The 24167-nt window shown below is 36.9% G+C and overlaps 1 protein-coding gene across 1 annotated transcript; it reads left to right on the top strand.

Annotated features, from left to right (window-relative positions):
• Window positions 1–3416: 3416 nt before the first annotated feature.
• tomm70a (translocase of outer mitochondrial membrane 70 homolog A (S. cerevisiae)) lies at window positions 3417–22781 on the top strand. The gene is made up of 12 exons (XM_077198832.1): window positions 3417–3751; window positions 10332–10505; window positions 10592–10718; window positions 17080–17189; window positions 17307–17455; window positions 17756–17963; window positions 19669–19803; window positions 20310–20417; window positions 20621–20737; window positions 20839–20936; window positions 21027–21149; window positions 21447–22781. The coding sequence occupies exons 1-12, from the start codon at window positions 3515–3517 to the stop codon at window positions 21598–21600; spliced, it is 1740 nt and encodes a 579-aa protein (XP_077054947.1). The 5' UTR covers window positions 3417–3514; the 3' UTR covers window positions 21601–22781.
• The last annotated feature ends 1386 nt before the right edge of the window (window positions 22782–24167 follow it).

The following is a 24167-nucleotide window of genomic DNA, read 5'->3' on the forward strand; positions in this document are numbered from 1 at the left end:
TGCGAAAAAGCGGAAACTGTGACAAATGTGGTCAAGCAGAATCAGTAGAACTCATACTTATAGTGTGTGATGCATATGAATGAGCAAGATTTCAACTAATTATAGCTTTAGGATGTTTGGGAATAAATAATTTGTCACTTCAGGTTCTGTTGGGAAATGGCCCAAAAACAATCAAGAATATTTCATGAATTATTTATTTCCTTAAAAGAAACAAGACTGATCAATGGTATTTACGATAGCTTGTATTTTAAAAAAAAGTGTTCACTTGACTTATGGTTTACCCACTTCCCAGTCATGCGCTCCACACTCCTATCCAGTTGGTGGCGGGAAAGCACCATCTGCCAAACACCATTACACACCAGAAGAAGAAGATTTTTTTATTATTATTATTGAACACCAAGAACAAAAACAAGATCTAGAAGGAAATGGATTGAAGAAGGTGAAAGAAACAGTAAATATGGTTTTAATCTTGAGAAAAGGAATGCATAAATGTGCCTAATTAGAAAGTAAAAATGTATTACATTATTACTGATGACATATAGGCATGATTTCTAAATATACAGATATCTATTCATTAGGAGAAGATCAAGATAATTAAAAAAAAATTTTAACAATTAGAAATCCAAAAATAATATCTTTAGAAAGTAAAATTGAATGTTCCCAAACCTTTCTCTAAATTAAATTGAGTTATGTATATAAAAGCAATAAAAACAACAAATCCCCTTGAAATGATGGCCTTACTTCAGAATATTATGAAGCTTTTATAGATGATATATCTAAATTACTGTTAACGGTATATGAGGAGGCCATCAACATCACTGTGATGTGGAGGCTGAGGCAGTAAGATCCATTTGCAGAAGTTTATTAACACAGGTAACAAAAACGAGGACAGCTGACATAAGCTCAAGCTGGCAATAGAAGAGAACTCAGGCAGGCATAAGTGGTATACTCAGGCTGGCGTTAGTAGAGGGGCAATCCAATAATCCAAGCGAAACACAGGCCAAGGTCAGGACAGGCAGCGCAGGTGCGAGAGTACGTGAAGCAGTCCAGGTCAGAGATCGAAGGTCCAGAGATAACAGAGTAGTGCAACACAGACAGATAGGCAAATCAATACTTCACAGAGAACAAAAGAGCAAGCAGTCTATATAAAGGGAGGATAAAGAACAACAGGTGCTAAAGCTGAAGATGATGAGGGAATTCAGCAGGGCTGGATGGTGATGAGTGCAGAGAGGGGAGATGGGAGATGAAGTCTTAATACTCAGGAGAAAGGGATCTAATGACGCCAGAAGGAGGTGTGGTAGAGCGTTCTGTGAAAATCACATTGATCCCTAAACCTCAAAAAGATAAACTATTATTAGGAAATTGGCGACCTGTCATTATTAAATAGGCTAATGATTATAAGATAATGGCAGCAGTTTTTGCAAAACGTATGAAAAATGCTTTAAATGGGATAATTGATAAGTGTTGTGGATTCATGAAAGGACACATATTTCTTCTAATATTCGTTTAGTTTTTGATTTAGTACAATATCAATTTACTAAATGGAGACCATTTAATACCTTTTCTAGATTTTAGAAAAGCTTTTGATACAGTAAGCCATAAGTTAATATTTGATTCCTTAAAACTCCTTGGTTTTGGGCAATGTTTCATCAAAAGTGTAAAAACTATGTAATAGCTCTATTAAACTTTCTAACGGAACATCTTCCAGATTTGAAATAAACTGAGGCATCCGACAAGGCTGTCCAATTTCTGCATTCCTAATTTTAGTTGTAGCTCAAGTCTTAAGTAACATTGAAATTCATGAAAGACTAATTAAAATATCGCAATTTTTGTTGTTGATACTGAGGTACCTTTGGCTCTGAATATGGTTAATAGCTTCTCAATTCTCCGGGTTTAATTAAAATTTTTCTAAATGTGAAATCCTACAACTTAAAAACAACAACCTATCCACTGTGTGTAATATTAAAAGTATGGTAACCTATTTGGGAATTAAAATCTCTAAAACCACTGATGTAATGGTCAACTCTAATTTCAGGCCTGTTGTTGAAAAAATACAAAACAAATATAACTCATGGTTATCAAGAGATCTTTCTATTCAGGGGATAATCTATTAAGTAAGGCAGAAGAGCCTTTCTCTTCACTTAGTGCCCCCAAAGGATATGCTCACAAATGGATAAAATACTCTTCTTCTTTTTTCATCTGTAGAAACAAATCTCATAAATTAAGTTAAGTGTCCTTGTTAATAAATTATGATGATGGGTTAAATGTTCTTAATTTTACTATTTTAAACCAAATTCTAAAAATTAATTGGATTAAAAACTCATGTACAATGACTTCTTTTTATGAATATTACCATATAAAACTCCTGCAGAAAAAATGTGTTTGTAAAAGTGACCAGAACAGTAATGCTTGTTTCTGATAATTGGCCAAAGCATTAGGAAGTTTACCAGTTATGTGAGGAGATTGCAATAAAAATTGAATTCCCAAGTTTTTCAAATAAATAATATGAGACTATATTGAATGTACTTATTCGAATTTTTTAAAAAGTTTTTAATCCAATTAATTTTCAGGGACCGGGCACCGATGGTGTGAGGACCCTATTGGAATTGATCTGTTTATTAGAATTTGTAGTAGGCCTAGCCTATTTATTAGTAGCTTTATTTTTACTTTTTATTTGTTCATACATGTTCATTTTATATTTTAGTTGTTGTTGTTGTTATTCTTTGTTTATGCACTCTGAACTGTATTACAATGACTTGTATTTGTCTTTTATTTTTTGCATTGTACGTGTCTAATTGAACTAAAGAAATAAAGAACAAAAACAAAATATACATCTACAATTGCATTGATAAACACAGACAAATAAGTATTAAGCAGGGCACATATCAGTTAAATAAATTTAAAAAAATAAATTACATATATTTGAAGAAAATAATTAAAAAAGAAAGATAGATAGAAAGAAAGAAAGGTCTTCATTCGAGACCATGCAAGCTCTTTTTATTCCAAAACATTTCTGGGACATTCCAGTAATGGATAATAATTACAAATAAAGTCTCCTGAATACAGAAACGTTTTCATCTTCATACATACGCTTGCATGTATAAATTAATTTTTATTTTTTTTACAGAATCAACATTAGGCTATTAATAATAATAATAATAATAATAATAATATATATATATATATATATATATATATATATATATATATATATATATATATATATATATATATATATATATATATATCATCCAACAGCATTTCAAAAATAATAGCCTATGTTTCCTAGCAAAAGTGGGCAGTGAATGAATCTTTGTCTCCAACCAATAAGACAGAAAATATTTGAAAACACATAAGAAAAAAACAAGATCAGTCTGTACAGTCCTCCAGTATCCCATGATACTGTTCCGCGCGGTGACCTCCCCAGTAACTTCTGTAAAGGAGGTGGTTCGTTGTTGCGCGCGCACGCAAGTGAGTGTGTGAGTTTGCGCGTTAGCTGAGTGCTGCTGCGTGGATGATGGCTGCGTCGAAGCCCGTAGAGCCTCAGTCCGGGAGTGGGCTCCCCCGCTGGCAGCTGGCACTCCTAGTAGGGACACCGATCGTCCTAGGCGTCGGAGCTGTTTACCTGTGGAACCGAAGTCGCAGCAAGGGAAAGCAAGGGAAAAAGAATGGAGAGAGGAAAACTCCCGAAGGAAGCGCTAGCTCTGTCCAGGGCCAGCACGGACCGACTAACCCAGAGCTGGAGAACATGGTAATGTCCCCAATTATAAAGCCTTACTGTTCTTTTTCTCTTTATACACATCATTTGTATATGTGGACCTGTCATTTTGCGCGTATATTTTTTCTTGACACCCTAACATTACTGCACTCCCAGTCAAGGACACCGCTTGACAAACTAGCCCGTCTTAGCGAATGTGCAATAGCCAGCTAACGTTAGCTTCCAAACTTGAGCTCCTAAACATCATCTGTGATTAAAAATCAGTTCAGTCTGGCTGCTAGGGTAAGTTAGTCAGATGCCCTTGGTTTGATAACCCTGATGCAGAATATATTTTGATCATACGCCTAAAGGTCGCGGTTTTATATTAAATTCTGGTGGTGTGTGTTGTATCTATGCGAGGGCGGGGAGATGGTCAGACTGAGGCAAAAAGCCACATGTGACAGTTTCCTTGTTAACTATTAGTCTTTTATCTGTTACTTTTATTGCACTTCGTGTTGACAGCGTCGCCTCTAGTTTAACAACATTTAAAACGTAAAAATGTTGTCGAACATGTACCTGTGTATGCTTAGACTATAAGGTATAGGATTCGTTCAGTTACATAGTCTGGGTCGAGCTCTGGAGTCCATCTCGATTCGCAAGAAGAAAAAAAACATAATGGTGTTTGATTTGTGAGTGGACTGTTTGACTTGATTATTTTTTTGTCAAACTAGTTTTTAATCATACTGCATATCAGTGTGATTAAAAAATATTTAGTATGACAAAGTCTTGATTTTATTTTTGGGGTGTACTAGAATAGGCTAGGTTTTCTTGCGTGGCTGTTCTAAAATCTCATTATTTTTCTCATATTTTACATTGCAGCACCTCTCTTCCCAGTCTGTCTCAAACACTCAGTTTAGTTCCTGTTTCGATAAAACCCCTCCTTCAGAAATACGAAATGTGCTCTGATTGTTAGATGGCCCTGTTTGTTGTGATTGGCAGCTTAGAGCGTGGAAATGCCACACCTCTTTTTGCTAATTTTTGTGGACACGTTTCAGAGTGGTAAGTTCCTAAGGATCGGTGAACAGTCTTACAAAAGCGAGAGCACCGTAGCTAAACACAACATCAACACTGTTCTGTTAGCTAGCCTAGCAGGCTAGCGGAGCCAAACAGCTTTGCCCTTTGTTAACATCGTAGCTACAGCATAAAAGTTATAATTGGAATTGTTAATTGAAAGTTACACAACAAATAATAAAACATACTTACAGGGTTATTTAAATGAGTGACATTGTGAATTAACAAGATCTGGAAGAAGCGCGTTGTAGTCCCAACAAGCCGTTTGTTGTAGTTCTTAAAGGAGCATTTCATCCATAGGAACATTAATCTTTATTGAAAGTTGGTCATATATGTAGTCGAAATGTAACATAAATTTCGAATTTGGTGCCTTCTTGACCGAGGAAAGACAAAGTAACTTTTGGGCGCATTTGTATATATGACAACAACTCCCACAATGCACCACATTGCACAGTTCCACATGCCACTCCCACTAATCCAGAACACCGCTTATGAGGTGTCCACCTAACAGAGAATTCGCTCTTCCGTCTACAAGGCTAGCTACCACCAGAGCTTGAAATTAATTTCACACAAAATGTCTAGTTAGTTGGCGAACTCATTAGTGAATCACTCCTCGTTTGTATATCTAAGCTAAGCTAACAGGCGGTGTGAAGTTAAGACAATGGCGGAAGGTAGAGTCCGTCTGCTGCAAAGAATTTCAACAATGCCAATTTCTCCTGGACGAAATCTCTGTGTCCGTATAGTAGGGGTGGGCAATATAGCCTAAAAATTATATTACGATATTTCAAGAATATTTGTGATAATGATATTTATGACGATATAGAATTTTTTTTTGTTGTTGTTGAAAATTTTCTTATTATGTTTATCTCGCCTAAATGTTTGCTCACTCATTGCGTTTTTACAATGTGGTAATTTTGTTGTTAAGAGTTTACACAACACAAGGAAGCTTGATTTCAATCTTTGAATTAAATGTTAAATGTGTGTAGGTCTAACACCAGTATTCAGAAATACTACAGAAACATAATTCAATTCAATTCAATTCAAATTTATTTGTATAGCTCTTTTCACAATACACATTGTCTCAAAGCAGCTTTACAGAAATTGCATTTCGGAAATGTACATAGAAAAATACAGTTAGTTAATCAAGTATTAATTTATGGCATAACATATCGCCGGCTTTGAGTCGTCTCTTCACAGGCGTCGAGTCGTCTCTTCACAGGCGTTGGGGCATCTGAAGTCTCCGTGAGAGGCTGGATACAAACTGGAGCTGACGAACGCTATTTACCTCGGGACTAGCGTCCCGAGATAACAGCAGAAAGGCAGATGGGAAATAATTAGTATAGCTGATGTTCATAATGTTAATGCATTCGAACTGATTCAGCAGTAGTATCAAAGGTTAAGCATTAAGTGAATGCTTGGTTAAAGAGATGCGTCTTTAATCTAGTTTTAAACTGGGACAGCGAGTCTGAGTCTCGTACAATATCAGGAAGGCTATTCCAGAGTTTAGGAGCTAAATGCGAGAACGCCCTCCCTCCTTTAGTGGACTTAGATATCCTAGGAATGACCAGAAGCCTCGAATTTAGTGATCTTAAAGAGCGCGATGGATTGTATGGCGATAGAAGGTCTGTTAAATACACAGGAGCTAAACCATTTAGGGCTTTATAGGTCAGTAGGAATACTTTGTAATTGATACGTAACTTAATAGGTAACCAGTGTAGAGATGATAAAATAGGTGTTATATGATCATATTTTCTTGATCTAGTAAGAACTCTAGCAGCTGCATTTTGCACTAACTGTAGCTTGTTGATTGAGGATGCAGGACAGCCAGCTAATAAAGCATTACAGTAATCTAGTCTCGAGGTCATGAATGCATGAACTAACTTTTCTGCATCAGAAACAGATAGCATGTTGCGTAGCTTAGCAATGTTTCTAAGGTGGAAAAAGGCTGTTCTTGTAATATATGAAATATGATTTTCGAAAGTCAAGTTGCGGTCTAGTATAACACCCAGGTCTTTTACTGTAGTGGATAAAGTAACAGGACATCCTTCTAAATTAAAGTTGTATTGTAAGGGATTTTGTGGGTAGTTTTTTGGACCAATAAGTAGTACCTCCGTTTTATCTGAATTTAATAGCAGGAAATTACACTTCATCCAGCATTTTATATCATTTAGACACTCTGTCAATTTAGATAAGTTAGTGTTTTCATCTGGTCGTGATGAGATATATAATTGAGTGTCATCAGCATAACAGTGGAAATTAATTGCATGTTTTCTTATAATATTACCAAGTGGGAGCATATATATTGAGAATAGCAGAGGGCCTAACACCGATCCTTGCGGCACTCCATAGTCTACTGACGTTATCTTTGATTTTTCCCCATTTAAACAGACAAAATGGTAACGGTCTGATAAGTACGATCTAAACCAGCTTAATGCCTGTCCCTGAACACCAGTGTAGTTTTGTAGTCGATCCAAGAGTATTTTATGATCGATAGTATCGAACGCAGCCTAAGATCGAGTAGAACTAGTATTGAGATACAGCCTTGGTCAGAAGCTAAAAGTAAATCATTTGTAATTTTAACTAGCGCAGTTTCTGTGCTATGATGCGGTCTGAATCCCGACTGGAATTTTTCATAGATATCATTTTCTTGTAAGAAAGAGCACAATTGAGCGGACACAACTTTTTCTAGTATTTTAGACATAAATGGAAGATTTGAGATGGGTCTGTAATTTGCTAAGTTATTTGGATCTAATTGCAGTTTCTTAATGAGAGGTTTTATTACTGCCAGCTTGAATATTTTTGGAACATGACCTAAAAATAAAGACGAGTTAATAATATTAAGAAGAGGCTCTTCGACTACAGGTAACACTTCTTTCAGTAGTTTAGTGGGTATTGGATCTAATAAACATGTTGTTGGTTTAGATGCAATGATAAGTTTATTTAGCTCTTCCTGTCCTATAGTTGTAAAGCGGTGTAGTTGTTCTAGAGGGGCCATAATTGAGGCTGAATCATAAGACATCATAGAGGATTGTATATTTACAATTGTGTTTCGGATGCTTTCTATTTTCTCATTGAAGTAATTCATAAAATCATTACTACTATATTGTAATGGAATATTTTGCTCTGGTGATGTTTGTTTATTTGTTAGTCTAGCCACGGTGTTGAATAAAAACCTTGGATTATTTTGGTTATTTTCTATTAGTTTGCGGAGATGCTCAGCCCTGGCTGCTTTTAGAGCCTTTTTATAACGTGACATACTGTCTTTCCACGCGATTCTAAAGACCTCTAAATTAGTTTGTTTCCATTTACGCTCTAAGTTACGAGTTTCTCTCTTGATTGCATGCGTAGCACTGTTGTACCATGGTGCTTTAGTTTTCTCTCTAACCTTTTTTAATCTAATTGGTGCAACAGTATCTAGTGTACTAGAGAACATGGTGCTCAAACTGCTAGTCATTTCCTCTAGTTCATCTGTTTGTTTGGGTGCACTGAGCAGCTGAGATAGATCAGGTAAGCTATTTGAGAATCTATCTATAGTGGTTGGAAGGATTGTTCTGCCTGGTCTATAACGTGGCGCAACATGACAAATTTCAGCAGTACGTATTATACAAGTTACCATGTAATGATCAGTGAGATCATCACTTTGCGGTATAATATTTATATCAGTTGGATTGGTTCCATATGATATAATTAAATCTAGTGTATGATTTAGACGATGAGTGGGACCACTGACGTTTTGCGTGACCCCAAAGGAGTTTAATAAATCTGTAAACGCAGCCCCTAACGCATCATTTGTATTATCTACGTGTATGTTAAAGTCTCCAACAATTATTGCTTTATCGACATTGACCAATAGATCTGAGAGAAAGTATGCAAACTCTTTTAGGAAGTCAGCATAGGGCCCTGGAGGTCTATATAGGGTAGCCAAGGCTAGAGATAATATGGATTTGTTTCTTGCATCTAAGAGCGTAACATTTAGCACAAGTACTTCAAACGAATTAAACCTGTGACCTGTTTTCTGAGTAACATTAAGAATATCTCTATAGATTGTTGCAACACCGCCGCCACGACCGATCAGACGGGGCTCATGCTTATAACAGTATCCTGGTGGAGTAGACTCAAAAATGTAATCAAATGTAAAATAATAGTTTAATACCGGATAGTTTAAAACCGCTTGAATGTTTAAACCGATGAGAATTAAGAAGACTTGAAGATTATAAACTTTAGTTACGATGCACTGATGGCCCGATTGTGCAAGAGACCATTCAGTCATGTCCCGACTCCTAAACGCGCGCGAGAGAAGACGCGCGTCGGCAGCCCCGCTGAACACTCAAGCTGTTTGTGAAATTGCTAAATCGTCATCGGAGGCTGACAGGCTGCTCTCGCGCTCAGACAGGTGTTGTTGTTGTGCGTGCTAGGGAACGTAAATGCGCCATACGTCATCGCGTCGCTATATCATTGATATCGCGATATGACACTTTTTTTTATCATGTAAAAATGTATACCGGTATTATCGTGGACGGTATGATATGGCACACCCCTACCGTATAGGCGCACAATGAGAGCACAGGCACCACCAGTCCGCCCCAGCTTAGCTTCCAAACAAGATGGCGGATATTGCTTTTAGTTTCTGCAAGTGAAGTTCCTACCTACTTATCTGTAATAGGTCCTGTAGCGTGAGTGGGTCCCACCCCTTGGAAAAATTAGGAACAAATGTTTGTAGTCTCAACCCCTCTACAAAGATATGGGACTTCTGCTTAGAATGACGCATAATGATAATTTTCACATCATTATATGCAGGAAGTGGAACTGCAATACTGAAATCCGCATTTCTCCCGTCTCGGGGGAAAATGAGGGAATAATGCAAAACCATTCAAAAATATGACTGGGTTTCTAACGATACAAAGCTTAATTCAAATGGGTGAAGTTTTCCTTTAAAGTCTTTTCTGTAAAAAAGAGAAAATCTCCCCTTGGAGTGGACTGTGAATTTTTGTAACCTTGTGCAGATCTTTTTTTTTTTTTTTCTCAAACCGCAACATTACACACTAACCAAAGTTGGAAAAACATAATAGAACCCATTTAATCTATTACAGGCTTGCTCTGACAAACAAAATCAAACATGTGTCTCCAGCTTCCAGCCCTCATGCCTACAAATGTAGCAAAATTAACTTGATATCATAATACATGAAATTAAGTGAATTTTTATATGTTGGTCTGTTTGCTGATGTCATGTCAGATTTTTATGAATTACTTGTATGTAGCATGCCTTCTGAAAAATGAATTGCATCTTTTTGTTTGTTTAACTATCATATACGCTACAATTTTCACATTTTCTAATGACAGTGGTATACATTTGTGTTGGAAGTTACTATGTATGCAAATTGAAAAGTGCTCTAGTTAATTTCGGTTCTGGATTTAATAAAAACGCTTTTTAACAAAGTATTTCAATACCAATAGAGCAGATTAAATTACACTACGTTAGAGCATGCAGTTTTGTTCCTATCATATGTTCTATTCATCATGCAGTCTTAATAGTTTTATTTAAAATAATTGTCTGCCCATCCAGAGTCCTCTTGACAGAGCACAGTCTGCCAAGAATAAGGGCAACAAATACTTCAAGGCTGGCAAATATGAGCAGGCCATCCAGTGCTACACAGAAGCCATCAGCCTATGTCCCAAAGAACAGAAAGCAGATCTGTCCACCTTCTACCAGAATAGAGCTGCAGCCTACGAGCAACAGGTTTGTCTGTCAGATCATCATTTGTAGCATCATCACAAAGTGTTACATGTCTGAACGATTGCTTTTTGTTCATTTTTGTGTTTCAGATGAAATGGGCAGAAGTGATACAGGATTGCTCTCAGGCAGTCGAACTGAATCCTTGCTATGTAAAAGCACTTTTTAGGCGTGCCAAAGCACTGGAAAAACTGGATAAAAAGAGGGAATGCCTAGAAGGTTAACATTATTTCTGGTTTGATTTCAATTGTGTTTCTGTGGTGTTTGTTTTGAATTTTACTAGAATTTGTGCTTTGGTGGAAGATTTTAATTTTAAAGTCATGTGACTTGTTTCAACCTCTTATATTTTTAGGTTGTTTTTAAGCACCTTATGTTTCTAAACAACCTGTTCTCACAATCACTGATATTGGCCATTAAATCAAGTTGTCATTAATTACCATCAATTGTTTTAATTAAAAAATAACTTCCTTGAGTGCATTTACATGCACCTTCATAATGCGATTATAATGGGAGTTTGGCAATATTGCGATTAAACTTTACCTCATGTAAACGCAATACTTCAATCAAATTAATGAGATTAAGTCTGTAATCTTAGTAACCATATTTACATTAAATTATTTTGCCGGTAAGTAACATGCATACTGTATGCAAGGCAAGGCAAGTTTATTTATATAGCACATTTCATACACGGTGGTAATTCAAAGTGCTTTAAATAGAAGAAATTAAAATAATCAGAAGAAATTAAAATAATCAGAAGAAATTAAAATAATCAGAAGAAATAAAAATAATCAAAAGCAATCAGATTAATTAAAACCGCTTTGAATAAAAAAAAAAAAATTGCAGTACAAACAGTCGGACGAACAGTGGCACATTGCTCATTCAGTAAATGCACAGCTAAACAGATCTGTTTTGAGTCTGGATTTGAATGTGACTACTGTAGGAGCACATCTGATCTCTTCTGGAAGCTGGTTCCAGCTACGGCTGGCATAGTAGCTAAAGGCGGTCTTGCCATGCTTAGAGTGAATCCTTGGTATTTCAGGCTGATGTGATCCTAATGATCTGAGTGATCTGTTGGGTTTATATTCAGTGAGCATGTCTGCAATGTATTGTGGTCCTAGGCCATTTGGTGATTTATATACCTGTAATAATACTTTAAAATCAATCATATATGTAACTGGCAGCCAGTGTAAAGACCTGAGGACTGGTGTGATACGTTCATATTTTCTGGTTCTGCTCAGAATCCTGGCAGCAGCGTTCTGTATGAGCTGCAACTGTCTTATGGTCTTTTTGGGAAGGCCAGTGAGAAGTCCATTACAATAATGATGTAGTAGTCCGAGACCGGACTCGAGACCGATTTCTGCTCTCTCGGACTCGACTCGGACTTGTTCCTTCAATGACTCGGACTCGACCCTTCAAAGACTCGGTCTTGACTCGGCATAGGCGGTCCCCATCACTTTCCCGGTGAGAGGGTTCAACACCCGCACTTTTTCTACAGTTTTGCACAAACGCCTTACTACAGTCGCTCTCGTTCAGTCGTTTCTCTGGCCGCGCTGTGTCTGCGCTCTCTGCGTCTCTTCTCCCCATTCCTCTCAAAAAATTACACCGGCTTTGAGTGTGACCGGCTGATGATTGGCTGTTCTGCCTTAAGTCCCGCCTCTCTTGGTGTGTTAGATTTATCGGTCAGCTCGTGCTGAGGAGGCGGGAACTTATGGTTATTTACATCTCCCTTTTCCAGGTACTTTGAATGAGTGTTTATGCATTCGAGGTTTTTAAATAAGCTTGATATGTGTTTAGGAATATGTTATGTTTATGTTTTGTTGACATGTCGAGTGTTTTCAGTATTATATTTCGTTGTTTAGACTAAACCGCACAAGACTTAGGCATTCTGTTTGTGCAGCGTGAATTAAAGAAAAGTGTACTTTGCTCACACTTTTCTCCAAAAATAAAAGCTCAAGGGTTTATTTTTTACAAGTGAAGAAATTAGGACAAAAGTATTGTAATTTTCCTATTCTATAGCATAATAGGAGACTCTATATCATAACTAAAAAGATGTTTGAGCCCTCTTTAGGCACAACAAGTCAATGTTTTTTCTTTGTTCAATGTGCACAGGTCATGGGTCGAACCCGGTTGAAGCTTTTAATTTTGAGCTCTCAAAGTGCATCAGATTGTTTAAAGATGCCTTATGTCAAAAAATCAATTCATACTCCACATATTCCATACCAGATGGGGGCAGTATACCTCCAGAAAATTGGCCTACTCTAGTCTGTTTTTTAGTTTCAGGTTGTTAATCTTCTAAAACCGTCAAATAGTCCGCTTTGTCCCGCCAAAGCCTATTTTGATCGGTGAGGGATGTAGAATAGAATGACTGCTGCCGCTGCGCTTGACAGGGCGCATTAAGAGCAGAGAAAGAGAGAGAGAGAGAGAGAGAGAGAGAGCTCGGCCGCGCGCGCGCACTCTCACGTCTTCAAACAACACGAGCGCGGTCCTGCTCTCTCTCCCTCCCGCATATTAATCAAATCAATTGACACTATAGTAAGACCGCAGTTTCACGTGGAGCATTTGGAGATTTTTAGAGATTAAAGAGATACAAGCCATGCGAGTTATTCGTGTGTTGCAGTTTGGCTGGTGGTTATGTATGTTGCCCGCATACCGCCTCCCATGGCCGAAACTGGTATTAGACACCAGCCGGGCCGGGGCTAGTAATTTAGCATGCTAATGCAGGTTTATATCTCGGCAGCACTATAACTTGTCATTTTTTTAATGACATCATTGCACTTATTTCTTCTCATTCTTTTGATACGTGTAGCTCATTTTTTGGATATTTTTACATCAATTATTACATATGGCACCTTTAACCTTAAAATGTACAAAAAAAATTTGGGGGGAGCATGCCCCCGAACCCCCCATAAAGGGACAGAGGGACACACAACATAGTTTTACAAAATCCAGTGGGAAAGAACGATCATTTATAAATTGTACCCCAGCATATACAACAAAGTTCCTTTTAAGCTTTTTAGTCATTAATAGCTGTTAATGCTAACATTTAAATGTCACATCCATCCCCCGCACTTTTGAAAAGCTTGCTACGCCCCTGGTCCATATTAAGACGTTAAGACAATTCCATAGGTCCATATTAAGACCTCTAAACAATTCCCAATCTAGCTTAGTCTGTAGGCCTAACTGTTGATTTTTAACTGGGGTGATATTACATCATAAATATCAAAACTGACATGTCGAGACAAAATCTCGACTCGGACTTGCTTCCTCAAAGATTCGGTCTTGACTCGGACTCGACTGTATTTGAAAACCAACGGACTCGGTCTCGACTCGGACTCGCATAGGCGGTCTCGTCCCAATCACTACAATATTTTTCAGGTGATAGTATGCTGATTTAGTTATTGCTTTGACATGATTTCTGAAACTAAGGTCTGACTCTAGAGACACACCCAGATTCCTGACTTGATTTTTAGTTGTTTGACCCCTAGAGTGAAGGTATGCGTTCACCTTGAGAACTTCATCTTTGTTTCCAAACGCAATGATTTCAGTTTTGTCTGTTTAACTGAAGAAAGTTTTGGCACATCCAACTGTTTACTTCATCAATGCATTGGAACAGGCAGTTAACGGGGCTGTAATCGTTAGGCGATAGGGCTAAGGAGAGCTGTGTGTCGTCTGCATAGCTATGGTAAGCGATTTGGTTCTTTCTCATTATTTTGCTCATTGGGAGCATGTAAAGGTTGAATAGGAGTGGCGCAAGAATTGAGCCTTGAGGGACTCCGCATGTCATGGAGGTCCACTCATACTTATGGTCTCCTATACTCACATAATAACCTCTCCCTCCTAAGTATGACCTGAACCATTTCAGGACTATCCCGGAAAGCCCGACCCAGATTTCCAGGCTTTCAAGAAGTATGTTGTGATCGACGGTGTCAAATGCAGCACTGAGGTCGAGTAGTACTAGCACTGATAATTTGCCTGTATCAGTATTTAAGCGAATATCGTTTATTATCTTTATGAGTGCTGTAGGCATGTGCCGGTATCAAATTTTCATGCTGCGATTAATTGATTGAGCTTTTATCACGGTATACGGTATTATCACGATATTTTAATTGCACAAGAGAAACAGACGGATTGGGGGTATCTAAAAAAAAACTTGCATCACAATGTGTAATTGTGATTGTCAAAACATTAATTTTATTTTTTAGTGACAACATGTTATAGTGTTTACATGGTTACTGAGGCTACTGTTTGTATTATTGCTTAACACAATTTTCATGATTTCAATTAAATTCTTGGATTTAATTTCAATCTTGATTCAATATTGACTCATTTGGATAAATATTAGGTAGGCTACAGTAGATAGCCTGCATTTAAATGTTTCTCAAGAAAAAATATATCTCACATAATGCTGTAAACATACAGAGAGAAATTAAATATAATGCATACAATATAAATATAATAATAATATAAATATAAAAATGTAATATGCCGTAATTTTCATTATAATAACAATTATATAATGACAAGTAAACATATATTAAAATAATATAGTGCACATATTTAGCAAAATACTCCTCTCTATAGCTATTTTCTTATAGTCAACTAACATTAAATGGCTTTCCTGAGGTAAATGTAACGTTCTGTGACATAATTGTTCTCCTGCAGTGTTATTGACCTCTTTCCGTGGTTGAAAAACACTGATTGATCGAAAGTACGTACCTTTCGGTGGGTTGTACTGTATCTTTAATAAAAAGTAACAGATGATCGGTTTACTTGATCTGAGGCGCGCGATCTGTCACGTCACATTTACAAGCACCAAAACAGTATTTATTGTCTGAATTTCGTTATAAAACCTGAGAGCTGATATTTTTTCATATCAAAAGTAACCTGCTCTGTCTAGTCTGTCGGTGTCAGTGTCCTCTTTGCTCCGCGATTTTTCTCTGGGTGAGAAAATGGATGTGTGGCGCGAGACCGTGTGAAAGTGTCAATTGCGTGAGTCTCAAGCTGCTGAATGCGTGAGAGTTGGCAGCCAGGCAGCCATGCGGGGGATAAATAGTCGGCAGCGTTCCTCCTTCCGCCGTGCTTCTTCTCCATGTGAGGATTGTTTACATTAGACTAGAGTGCACACTGCATTCACACAGTGCTTATACATGTGATGTGGGGATTGTTTACATCAAAGTGCACATGTGTTTTGCACAGCATATACGCATTGTTTTTTAAGCGGTTGATGGAAAATAAGCTGATGCGCGTTCTAAAAATCTAAATTCGGATCTAGTATTTTTCACGGTATTTTGAAGTCCCCGCGATAACAATATCGTGCATATTCATTACCGCGATTTATCGCATTACCGAATACCGGCACATGTCTAGAGTGCTGTCTCTGTGCTGTGATGCGATTGGAAACCAGATTGAAAATTGTCAAAGTATCCATTTGAGCTTAAGAATTTGTTCAGCTGATTGAAAACAACTTTTTCAATGATCTTGCCTATGAAAGGAAGATTTGAGATTGGTCTATAGTTGTTTAATATGGTCTTATCCAGATTGCTCTTTTTCAGGAGGGGCTTGACAACTGCGGTTTTCAGGGGGTTTGGAAAACTAACTTGGTTTAGGTTAGGTTAAACACACTTTTGAAGAAAGATTTGGGAAGTGCGTCAAGGGCGCAGGTTGATGTTTTAAGGTGCTGTACTGTACAGTACCTTCCAAAATTTTGCCATCAATTTCTTCAAAATCAGACATAGTAACTACTTTCTCAGGTTGCGGTTTAATCTGTCTGACCCCAGCGCAACTCAAGGATGAGCTGATCACCTTTCTGATATTATTGATTTTCTCAGAGAAGAAGGTGGCAAACTCACTGCACTTGCTCTCTGAGAGCATTTCACTGGGAATCTGGCTTGGGGGGTTTGTCAGTCTCTCTACAGTAGCAAAAAGAGTGTGTGTGTTTACTGTTTATAATATTTGAGAAAAAAGTCTGTCTAGCTTTGCCTAGTTCAATATTGAAAGCATGGATGCTGTCTTTATAGATGTTATAATGGACTACAAGTTTTGTCTTCCGCCACATGAGCTCTGCTTTTCTGCATTGTCTTTTCATATTTTGCACTGCTGTTGAGTTTCTCCAAGGTGCTTTTTGTCTGCCACTCTTCCTGACTTTCACAGGAGCAATATCATCAATTGCACTTTTAACTTTTGAGTTAAAAGGATCAAGGAGAAAATCAACAGAGTCAGCAGATATGCTTGGTGTTAAAGATATAGCCTTCATAAATAGTGCACTAGTGTTCTCATTTAAGCATCTCTTCTTGATAGACACAGATCTAGCTTCAATGGCAGGAGAGATCAATATGTCAAAGAAAATACATGATAAATGCCTATATGAGTGTGGTATAACCATACTGATTTGTGAATAATCAGAATAATACAAATTTCAGCGAAGAGGTCTGCTTGTGTCATGTAAACATCTTACTGACCGTACTCTGATTTTTTAGAAATAATCGCATTATTGGTGCACATGTAAACTTAGTTATTGACTACATTCTATTATCTGGCATAACATGTGTTTCAGTCACAAATATGTTTCTACTTTGTGTAGATGTGACAGCAGTATGTATTCTGGAGGTTTTCCAGAACCAGCAGAGTATGCTACTTGCAGACAAGGTGCTGAAACAGCTGGGAAAAGAAAAGGCCAAAGAGAAATACAAGGTGGGAATGTGATGGAATGGTACAGATCTCAAACTTAAATGTAAACTGTATTTCATATTTATAGAATCTACCTTATTTTTTATTTATTTTTTGCTCTGTCATGTTTGCTTTTCTCAGAATCGGGAGCCTCTTATGCCATCTCCTCAGTTTATCAAGTCCTACTTCAGCTCCTTTACTGATGACATCATTTCACAGCCCCTACAGAAAGGCGAAAAGAAGGATGAGGATAAAGATAAAGAGGGTGAGGCTTCAGAGGTCACAGGAAGGTGAGAAATTATGGTATTCTATTTTGCCAATACACACTGAGATTTGTTCATTCGCTGTTTGTGCTTTTGTTGACAGTGTTTCCTTTTGTTGCTTTTAAATCCTAAATGTTTAGAGTGTCTTACTGTTACATTATTATAATACAGTCACAACTAAGTATAAGTCACTTTCATTCACTTAACTCAGTATAAACTTTCTATTTCTTAAATAAATAAAAAAATGCTGTACTGCTAATGTATAATAGTTTTTTGTTCCACATTTGAATCAATTATTTCCTAAATGAAAAAGAAATGTTTCCTCAGCTCAGGCTATCTAAGGGCTAAGCAGTATATGGAGGAGGAGAACTATGATAAGATCATCAGTGAGTGCACAAAGGAGATTGAGTCTGGTGGCAGGTACACAGCTGAAGCTCTTCTGCTGAGAGCCACCTTCTACCTGCTGATAGGCAACGCTACAGCCGCACAGCCTGACCTTGACCGTGTCATTAACATGGAGAATGCCAGTGTCAAGGTAACAGATTATAGCAGGATGTGATTTTTTTTCTTTTTTCTGTATGACTCAGATTGTGTAAATCTGTGAAAAACATTCATGTTTTGTCCAGCTCCCACCTGCAAAAATTTATAAATCGATTTTTTTTTTCTGTACCTCCATGAAATACTTTCAAGTTAGCCTACATGTCGCCACAACCTACACATCAGCATAAATGCTCTCGATAAATTATTTGTTATTAAAGCATTAACATTCACAAACCACTGTTCATTTAACATAAAAGTAGGCAGGCTACTGCGTGGATGGTTTGGAATGACAGAATGTGCTCAAAGTGCGCTCCCTTAATAATATCTAAAAAGCTGACGTCTCAGTTCATCTCGATCTCACAGATCTCTGTTATTATCAATGAAGCTGACTGCACAATGAATCTTTCAGAGTATCTACACTGTTTGTTATAATCAGAGGATTTGTCAGCATGAAGACTTCAGTACTGAACAAAAAGTCAAGAAACCAACACTTATGTCTGTGATTGTCTACATTGTTCAATGCTGCAAATATGTTATAAATAGAAACTTTGACATGTAAATCGCTTCTATTTTTAGTTGTTCTTTTTGCTTTTGTGCCACAGATATATAACAATTTATTAGTTTAGATGTTTTATTGATAGATATTTCTATTTTGCGGGAGTCCTGCAAATCGTTTTATTCTCCCGCAACACACACACACGAGTACCTTAACACCCGCGCCCGCACTTGGCACTCAGTTACGTTGGGTCCATTGGGTGTGCAGGTCTATGCTTCTAACAGCGCTGCACGAGCTTGTGGTGCCATCTGCTGGACACTATTAGCATGTTAGCTAGGGCTCATAGCCCAAATACGAGTTAATGTTGGCGTTGAAACTGTGTTATTTTCCAGTTGCCTGATCATCAAATCACAACAGTTGTGTTGTAGTTATATAAATACATAGTCTGATGCACTGCATGCAATAAAGAGAAGCAATAAGGTGTCCCTGCAGTTTTACGTTAAAAATAAAAGATCAATGGTATTGTTAATTTAATTATAACATATATTGTATTATAATATATTAGTATTATCATGATTATCAAATAATCTTTATTTATTTATTTATTTTTCTTTCTTTTTTTCTCCATAATATTAATTTCCTGGTGGGCCAGGTTTTCCTTTTGTTGTGTGTTTAGCTGCTCACCTGCAAAAGTTCAGATCCAGTCTCTTACTGACATTTTTTTCAGTTACCAAATTACGGATTAAATGTATACTTAAAATGAATATACTATAATCAGATTTACCTGTCTCTACCTATCCTGCAACATCTATAGGTTAATATTTTATAACCCCAAAAAATTATCGGAGATTAAAACATTTTGTTGACATTTACATCAAAGGACTTTGTAGTATCTAGTCTTTTTGTAACAAGGTTTGTGTTCAGGGAAGGAGGAGGCGGGAACAGGCGAACATTTAACATACACTTTAATGTCCAAAATAAACCCTACAAAACAAAAGTGAAGCGGCAGCCCCCCACGGACGATTGTCGTACAAACTTAATCAAAACAACGTAAAGTTCAGGCCTGGGACTCGCGTCAGGTGTGGCACGCAGGTGTCGCTGTATCACTTGCGCCACCAGCCTCGCTCTGTTCCCACAGCTCTCGCCCTGCTTGCCTCTCTTATTGATCCTATTAGTATTAATGTATCTTTGTGATGTGTTTCAGTTGCGTGCTAATGCGCTCATTAAACGTGGAAGCATGTACATGCAGCAGCAGCAGCCCCAGCACTCCACGCAGGATTTCAACATGGCTGCAGATATTGACCCCCGTAATGCTGATGTCTACCATCACAGGGGACAGGTATGACAACGTCACATACATGTTGGAATTTTAACCTAAAGACACGCTGAAAAACCAAGCCCTTATGTTGAATGTTCATGGTATTAATAAATGAGATTTCCTTTTTCAATTGAGCCAGTTTCCGGCTGTAATCTTCATTTACAGTTTTTGGAGAATCAGGAGTCATTGTCTGGCTGCATCTCTCAGTGGGTGTGTGTTAATAGCAACTTGTATCATGACCTGAGAGCTGTTCTAGTGGTAGCCAGCGTTAGAACTTCGAACTTGATTCTGGCCCCAACTGGGAGTCAGTGGAGTGAGATGAGGGGTGTTACGTGGGTTCTCTTAGGCTTAAATGGAATTTCATTGATGTCCATTTACTTAAGTACTTGCCTACAAATTTTCTTTTATTTTTTATGCAACATTCCCTTACAACTGTGTTAGGAACAACAATTAGCAACATTCCCCAACAATTAACAGCAACAAACTGTATGTATGGATAAACATTTGGGAATATTTTCACTTCTCAGTTGAAGATTCTGCTGGATCAAGTGGAGGAGGCTGTGGGTGATTTTGATGAGTGTATAAAACTTCGACCAGACTCTGCACTCGCCCAGGCCCAGAAGTGCTTTGCATTGGTAAGTACAACAAGTGGGTATTGTTTACACATTAAATCCTATGCTCTGGCACTGTTTGTGGTGACATTTGAATGAGATGATACAAGGCTTTATGGGTGTTATGTACTGCAGTTGACTTTCAACCAGAACAACCTAATATGAGAAAATCTTAATTTTACTATAAAAGTAGTATAAAATTAATTGCCCTTTTTTTTGCCTCGTAGTACCGACAGGCATACACTGGAAACAACACATCCCAGGTTCAAAAAGCCATGGATGGCTTTGAGGATGTCATAAGGAGGTTTCCAAAGTGTGCTGAGGGCTATGCTTTGTATGCACAGGTACTTTTCACCTTGATGGCATAAAACCATAAAATTGTATTTGAGTTTACTTCATATCTTTAACTATAATGTTTTGTCTTTTTTTTTTACTTTTGTGATAGGCATTAACTGACCAGCAACAGTTTGGTAAGGCTGATGAAATGTATGATAAATGTATTGAACTAGAGCCTGACAACGCCACGACATATGTCCACAAAGGGTTAGTTTTATCCTTTTTTGTATTTAAAGAATGTTAATATATCTTAAGTTCAACAAAGAAAATACTTAACAGTTGTCTTTCTGTTTGCAGTCTGTTGCAGCTTCAATGGAAACAAGATTTGGAAATGGGGCTTGAACTCATTAGCAAAGCCATTGAAATTGACAATAAATGCGACTTTGCTTATGAAACTATGGGAACCATTGAAGTCCAAAGGTTTGTGATGCCCAAAATGTTACATTGCCTCACTAAAATATATATTTTTTCTATACCCCCTACCCCCCCCCCCCCCCCAGAGTAAAATTCCTAATTTCTGGGTCATTGATTGTATTGAATAGTTTGTGTAAAAGTTGATGTGGCTATTACAGCCTTATTACAGGGTTGTAACATTGTAATAAATAAAAGTTATGACTCAATTGTTCAGATACCTGAGGAATTTTACAATTCTCGATTCTACTTTCAGTCCTTCTTGTTATTGTCCCTTCAAAAATGTACCTTTTTCTTTTCCCACAGAGGCAATCTGGACAAGGCTATAGACATGTTCAACAAGGCCATCAACCTGGCCAAGTCAGAGATGGAGATGGCCCATCTTTACTCCCTCTGTGATGCTGCTTATGCCCAGACGGAGGTGGCCAAGAAGTACGGGCTCAAGCCTCCCACGCTATAACTCTTGCTTCCTTTCTCCACTCTCTACTGCCGGGCCGGAGTACACATCTCATACATTTTTTTTTTTTTTTTTACTTCATCATAAAGATGATCATTTTCAATGAAAAGAAAGACCGAACATGATCTGCTATCACGTGTTTACACCAGTTTTGAGGACTGGAAGGTGGAGGAGCAACAAAAGGAAACGAGAATGCAAAAACAAGCTCGTGAAAAAGACTGATGGCTGCTCTGTTTAAGATAAAATGATCACTGGCATAGTTCAACTCCTCCCTCATTGAGTATGGCTATATTATGACTTACAAACGGCACTCATTTGTTCATGTTCAGCCTCCCCTGCCAATTGGTAATTATTTCTTTCTCTTTTTTTCCTCTCCAAATAAACACCAGATTCACTACGTTAAATCCGTGTATACCATCAGCAGGGCTGCATTATGTATTCATGGTTTGATGCTGTAATGTCCGTAAGCTTTGTCCTTTCACTGTCACATCCTAGCAATCTTATTTGCGCTCTTTGATGTATGGCAAATGCAGGATTAAAATTTTAGTTGAGATGTTTGTTTTAAATCTGTATGTTATTGATGCGTCACTGCTGTGATTACACTGTTTGCAAGGGGATTATATCAATGAAAAGTTTGAAATTTGGCCATACAGTTTTTCATGTAAGTGTTTTTTTTTTATCTTGAATTTTGGGATTTTCAAAAAAAATATTTTCTGTGCAGCAATGAGATTTCTCTTTAAAAAAATAATGTCTATAGACAAAGTAACATACTAAAGATAATATTCTTCTGACACAAAAATAGAGGCAAATTACACATTTAATGTGTAAGATAATATAACTAAAGTAATTTATAACCCTCTTAGCCCTGTATAAGAAGTTTGGTCTGAAATCACCTTTCTCATCTTATTAAACTGAGGCACTAAAATGTTAAATGTTTAAAACAAAGCTGTGAGAAATGTAATGTTGCATTTTTGTGCATAAACAAGAATGAACCTAGATACATTATTAAGCGCCAAAATTACATTCCTCTCATTTTATCTTTAAAACTGCACATATCTGATTTTATTTGTTTAATTTCTCTGTGAAATAAAAATGTCATTGAGGGGTATTTTTGAAGAATGGCTCACTTCTTGAAAAATATCAATGCAAAAAAATAAACCAAACAATTTACATTTAGCAACTAAGTTCCTCCTCCCTAGTCTTTTGTTTAAAATTTGCAGTGATTTGTCAAATCTTGGAATATTGAGGTACTTTTAAAGTATGGCATGCCCTTGAATACATTTAGTATGTTTGTGTCTACGGAGGAGAATTTTATAGAATAAAGTTGTAAATTTGATTATATATATATATATATATATATATATATAGTGAAACGGCAGTAAAAAGTGAAATATTGCAACCATGATTTTTTCACTTATCTGCATTAATTCAGCCATCTTCTGAAGATGATTTCAATATCAAAACAACTAAATGGCATTGCTGTCTTTATAGGGCTTGTCCTATTAGGAAAAGAATGTGATAAATTGCCTATGCATGTACACATTAAGCTTTGCCTAATATGTAAATGTTTCATGTTTACTTATTTTCTTTTTCTCCAGCCTGATCAATTATTAATGGTTTTACCTTCCAATATTGGTAGAACAAGTCATTCCAGTCATTCTGCTGCATGCTTGAAAATCACAAAACGATTGTTTTAAAATAAACTAATACTAGCTAATTGGCGCAACCTAAAGGTTTAAAATGAATTTGTTGTGCTGAATCTGTTGAAAGTTGCCGTGCAAAAAAAAGATGCTTCAAGTAAAAAATAAATAAGATAGGGAGGGGAGGGGGTAAATGTGATGTCGGTAAAGTTTACTTGTGTAATATTAATGTATGATACCCCAAAATAAAGAATCAAGTTGTCAACAGTTATTCATAAAGCCAGCTTGCTTTTGTTTTTCGATGCAGATTTACATTTATTTATTTATTCATTTAGGAGATGCTTTTATCCAAAGTGAATTAGTTTTTTTTTTTAATTAGTTATTTGTAACTATTTTTATGTAATGCTTATTCTTGCTTAATAATTAAATGCACATTCCCAGGGACAGCAGGCTTAAACTGGTCACAATTTTATATCAAAAATGTAAATTTATATTGTCCTTAATAAATACAAGTATTACATGTATTTTTATATAATATAAATATGTATATAAAAAATATGCACAAACATATAGTGTTTAAAAGGTTTTTCTTTTCTTTTTTTAATGCAGGTGGCTGCGATACTGATATTAATCAGGTTTCTTTGAAATCACATATCACTTCTCCCAGTCTACTTGTCACAAATTGAAATATACAAACAAATAGAGAAAATTAAAAGTGAGATACTGGGAGATTTACTGATGCTCCTGTGCTTTATATACGACCTCTTCTGAGCTCTTTTCCGATGTTTTGTAGTGGGTCTTGGCAGGCTTGCTTCCTGTGAGGATGGCATGCGTAATGTGGCAAGCATTTATGCTTCAGTATAATGTTTTTAACTGGAAAAAATATCAAATGAGATCAGCAAATGAGGATTTGCATGAATCCTTGACATC

Source organism: Siphateles boraxobius, unplaced genomic scaffold (genome assembly GCF_051911475.1).
Source record: "Siphateles boraxobius isolate OS27281-9 unplaced genomic scaffold, OSU_SipBor_1 41, whole genome shotgun sequence".
In the NCBI taxonomy this organism is placed as follows: domain Eukaryota; kingdom Metazoa; phylum Chordata; class Actinopteri; order Cypriniformes; family Leuciscidae; genus Siphateles; species Siphateles boraxobius.

Excerpts from the sequence above, each read along its gene's own strand:
- tomm70a (XM_077198832.1), top strand. The coding sequence starts at position 3,515 with ATGATGGCTGCGTCGAAGCCCGTAGAGCCTCAGTCCGGGAGTGGGCTC. Across the intron at positions 3,752-10,331 it reads ACCCAGAGCTGGAGAACATG|AGTCCTCTTGACAGAGCACA; the intron begins GTAATGTCCCCA and ends CTGCCCATCCAG. Across the intron at positions 10,506-10,591 it reads CTGCAGCCTACGAGCAACAG|ATGAAATGGGCAGAAGTGAT; the intron begins GTTTGTCTGTCA and ends TTTGTGTTTCAG.